This window comes from Penaeus vannamei, chromosome 20 (assembly GCF_042767895.1).
Source record: "Penaeus vannamei isolate JL-2024 chromosome 20, ASM4276789v1, whole genome shotgun sequence".
In the NCBI taxonomy this organism is placed as follows: domain Eukaryota; kingdom Metazoa; phylum Arthropoda; class Malacostraca; order Decapoda; family Penaeidae; genus Penaeus; species Penaeus vannamei.
The window spans coordinates 9,899,521-9,904,520 of record NC_091568.1 but is presented as its reverse complement, the minus strand read 5'-3'; the positions used below and the strand labels follow the sequence as shown (position 1 = coordinate 9,904,520).

Genomic DNA, 5,000 nt, shown 5'->3' with positions numbered 1-5,000 from the left:
TATATATATATATATATATATATATATATATATATATATATATATATATATATATATATATATATATACATATATATATAAATATATATATATATATATATATATACATAAATTTATATATATGCTTATATATTTGTGTGCCCATGTGTGAGTGTGTGGCAATAGATTGTTATAAGTATAAACAATCAAGTGAAAACGCATGCAAGAGGGAAAAAAAACAAGATCACGGCCTAGGGAGCAAGACCAAAATATCAAACTTCGAAAAGAAGAGAAAAGAAGAAAAAAAACGATAAGAAAAGAAGGGCGATAAGACGAGAGAAGACGCGAGGGAAATCACATAAAAGCTGTGTGAGAGAGAGAGAGAGAAAAAAAAAGGGATAGCGACGCCATTAGAATCTTTAAGAAACACAAAGACAGATTTTTCTTCATTTTCGTCACCTCCCTTGCTCCCTTGTCTCGCTCTGCTTGCTTCGGTGTAGAGTACATCTCGAAGTCAAATATTTGCGCTTCACACCTGACTTGCTTTCTTTAGATTCTGGGAAAGGGGAGAGAAGATGAAGCGAGGAAGGGGAGAAGAGGGGAAAGGAGGGTTGAGGAAGGGGGGAAGAGGAGGGGAAAGGAGGGGGGAAGGGGAAGGAGGGGGGAAGAGGAGGGAGGAGGAGGAGGGAGGGGAGTGGTAAGAGAAGAGGGTTGATGAGGGAGGGGAGAAAGGGGAGAGGAGGGGAGGAGAGGAAGGGGAGGAGGAGAAGAGGGGTTGAGGAGGGAGAATGGGAGGGGGAGAGGAGGGGAGAGAAAAGAGAGAGAGAGAGAGTCGATAGGGTTAAAGATTTATATAAAAAAATCGAGGTGGTAGGAGAGAGAGAAAGGAGGAAGGAGAGAAAGAGAGAGAGAGAGAGAGGAGAGAGAGAGAGAGAGAGAGAGAGAGAGAGAGAGAGAGAGAGAGAGAGAGAGAGAGAGAGAGAGAGAGAGAGAGTGAGGGAGAGAGAGAGAGAGAGAATGAGAGAGAGAGAGAGAGAGAGAGAGAGAGAGAGAGAGAGAGAGAGAGAGAGAGAGAGAGAGAGAGAGAGAGAGAGAGAGAGAGAGAGAGAGAGAGAGAGAGAGAGAGAGAGAGCGAGAGAGAGAGAGAGAGAGAGAGAGAGAGAGAGAGAGAGGCAGAGACACAGACAAAGACACAGAGAGACAAATAAAAAGAAAGAACCCAATCCCCAATCTTGACCTTTGACTTTTGACCTTATCCCTCAGGTGCTCCACTTGACCTACAACTCGCGCCTGGAAGAAGTCCTGCCGGAACTGACCTCCACCGAGGTCAAAGAACGGGAGGAATCAGAATCGGAGGTCTTCCATGCCACGTGCCCTGACCTCGAACGAGCTGCGGACGCTGGGTACAGAGGTCACTGCCATAAGGAACCTCCGGCGCCCATGGAGGTCAGCGAGGGACTGTGGGCGCTCTTGGGAAGGTAAGGATGGTAGGGTGGGTGGGTTGGGGGGGGGGATAGAGGATAGAATAGTGTTTAGGCTGAAAAACTTTGAGTGATAATGATATTGATAGATAAAGGTAGATAGATAGAGATATAGATAGATAAATAGACAGAGACAGAAATAGATAGATAGATAGAGATAGAAATAGATAGAGATAGATAGATAGATAGATAGAGAAATAGATAGAGATAGATAGATATTTAGATAGAGAGAGATAGATATTTAGATAAAGATAGATAGATTGATAGAAATGGATAGATAGATTGATAGTGATAGATAGATATATAGATTGAGATAGATAGATAGAGATAGATTGATAGATAGATAGGGATATATAGATAAAGATAGATAGATGTGTAGAGATATATAGATAAGGATAGATAGATATGTAGAGATAAATAGATAGATAAATCGTGATAGATAGACAGATAGGAATAGATAGACAGATGGGGATAGATAGGCAGATGGGGATAGATAGATAGATAGGGATAGATAGACAGATAGATATAGATAGATAGATAGAGACAGACAGAGGGATAGACAAAGCTAAAAGGGTAGAGATAGATAGATAGTCAGAGATAAATGAGAGAAAAGAGAGAAGAGATGGACTGATATAGATAGATAGATAGATAGAGAAAAGAAGGAGGGCTAGAGAGAGAAAAAAAGCAGAGAACAGACAGAAGAGATGGATTGATATAGATAGATAGATAGATAGAGAGAAGAAGGAGGGCTAGAGAGAGAAAAAAAAAACAGAGAACAGACAGAAGAGAGGAGAAATGAACACGAAGGGAAGAGAGGGGAAAGCAAGAGAAAAATAGGAAAAAAAGATGAATACTCCACAAAAATGATTAAACCAAGAATGATTCGCTAATGTTGATAATCATGACAGATTCATATTCATTACCTACCAACAGACACAAGAAAATAATCAAAACCTCTAACTGCATTGCATATAGCGTAGATTTATCTCACAGGCTAATGTTACGACATAACTCGTTAAAGGGTTAAAGGTGAGGAGAGAATCTGCGAGCCTTGTGATGCAGGTGTCAATGCGTTTCATTAGAGGAAGTTATGTTAGCTTCTGCACGCGATTTAGCACCTGTCGTAGTATTGGCGTTACGGTGATGCTACGGTGGAAACAATTAGACAACACCAAAACAAAGCAAATAATAAAAAAAAAAATCGATATAGATATCACATATGAAGACCAGTGCGAATTTAATGAAATCTTGAATCCTCTCTTTTTTTTCTTTTTTTTTTTAATTAATAATAATTTTTTTTGATTACTTTTAGAGTGCCGTCCAGAGAGTGTCGTGAAGAACTGCAGCAGATCTACTGTTCCTTCTTGTACCAGAACAAAGGACTGTGTTACCCCCCTTTTGTTCTCGAAACTGGACACGTAAGGATACTGTAGAACAAGAACAGGGTTTTTGTTCAGATCTTGTTACAGTTTGCTTTCCTTTTCAATTTTGTTTCTCTCTCTCTCTCTCTCTCTCTCTCTCTCTCTCTCTCTCTCTCTCTCTCTCTCTCTCTCTCTCTCTCTCTCTCTCTCTCTCTCTCTCTCTCTCTCTCTCTCTCTCTCTCTCTCTCTCTCTCTCTCTCTCTCTCTCTCTCTCTCTCTCTCTCTCTCTCTCTCTCTCTCTCTCTCTCTCTCTCCCTCCCTCCTCTCTCTCTCTCTCTCTCTCTCTCTCTCTCTCTCTCTCTCTCTCTCTCTCTCTCTCTCTCTCTCTCTCTCTCTCTCTCTCTCTCTCTCTCTCTCTCTCTCTCTCTCTCTCTCTCTCTCTCTCTCTCCCTCCCTCTCTCTCTCTCTCTCTCTCTCTCTCTCTCTCTCTCTCTCTCTCTCTCTCTCTCTCTCTCTCTCTCTCTCTCTCTTTCTCTTTCTTTCTCTCTCTCTCTGTTTCTTTATCGGAATTCTTTTTCTTTTCCTCGTTTTTTTTATGATCACTCTTAGTATTATTTTCGCAGCCGTTGTAGTTTTCATTATCATTTTGTTATCATTTTCATCATTATCCTCATCATCATCGCCATCATTATCCTTATATCTCTGTGTTATCATTATCATTATCACTATTATTACTATTATCATTATTGTTGTTATTATTGTTATTGTTATTATTAACACTATTACCGTTATTGCTTAATATGATCATTGTTGTAATTATCATTATTATCATTATTATTACTTCTGTTGTTTTATTATCATTACCATCATCATGATCATCATTATCATTGTTTACTGTTATTATCATTATTGCTATTATCATTATCATTATTGTTATCATTATTGTATTATTACCATTATTAGCATCATTTTCATTATGATCATAATTATCATTGTTTACTATTATCATCATCATTATCATTAATATCATTCGTGTTAATATAAACAACAACAATAATACTAATACTAATTATTATTATTATCATTAATATTATCATTGCTATCATTATTATTTTCATCTTTATTGTCATAATTATTTTCATTATCATTATATTATTATTATTTTCGCTGTAGTTATCATTGCTATTAATAGCATCACCCTCATCATCATCACTATTATTATCATCATCATTATCATTATTATTGTTTTTATTATCAATATTATCATCATTAACAGCATCATCTTCATCGTCGTTTTCATCTGCATCATCATCTTCATTCACCATCATTTTCATCTTCATCGTCCTCCTCCTCCTCCTCCTCTTCATCTTCTTCATTCGGTATCATCTTCATCTTCATCTTCATCATTATGATAATAATTATAGTTCTTGTTAATTATAGTTCTTGTTGTTATGTTGCTCATCGTAAGTTTCTTGTTGTTTCTCATTATCACTCTTGTGGTTATTTTTCGATTTTCTTGCTATCTTATACTTCTCATTCATTTTCAAAAATCTTATTTGCACACATCTCATTTTCTGGTTAATGAGGATAGTATTAGCATTAAATGCGATAAAGACAGTGGAAATGATTGCATCAAAGATAAAGATGAATGGGGTGAGGATAATGATGTTAATAATCATACTGAAAATAATAAATATACCAACAATAATAATTTAGGAATAATGTTGTTTATGATAACGATAACAGAATATGGAAATGCAAATGACCCTAACAACAACAGAAGCAATAAAGATACAAATAACACTAACACTAACAATAACAATGGAAACAACAATAAGACGAGCAGACAGCATTTCTACAACCAAGGCAGACGCACACGATGTAACATTAACTTTTAACACCCTGAGTCGTGCTTGCTTGCTTGCTTAGAACCTAGCAATTTCCTCTCTGCATAACTGGCAAGTAAACACATCGCGTTAGCACGGGGGAATGGGGTAAGCGGTAGAGGGAGGGGTACAAAGAGAGAGAGAGAGAGAGAGAGAGAGAGAGAGAGAGAGAGAGAGAGAGAGAGAGAGAGAGAGAGAGAGAGAGAGAGAGAGAGAGAGAGAGGGAGGGAGAGGGAGGGAGAGGGAGGCAGAGAGGGAGAGGGAGAGAGAGAGAGAGAGAGAGAGAGAGAGAG

At 38.0% G+C, this 5,000-nt stretch overlaps 1 protein-coding gene across 1 annotated transcript in view; it reads left to right on the top strand.

The window, feature by feature from the left end:
* LOC113816396 (uncharacterized) overlaps positions 1–5,000 on the top strand; it is a gene marked incomplete in the record, with an annotated part of 142,583 nt that overhangs the window by 46,805 nt on the left and 90,778 nt on the right. Inside the window, 2 exon segments of the mRNA XM_070134983.1 lie at positions 1,243–1,457; positions 2,773–2,878. Coding sequence (XP_069991084.1) covers positions 1,243–1,457; positions 2,773–2,878 — 321 coding nt within the window.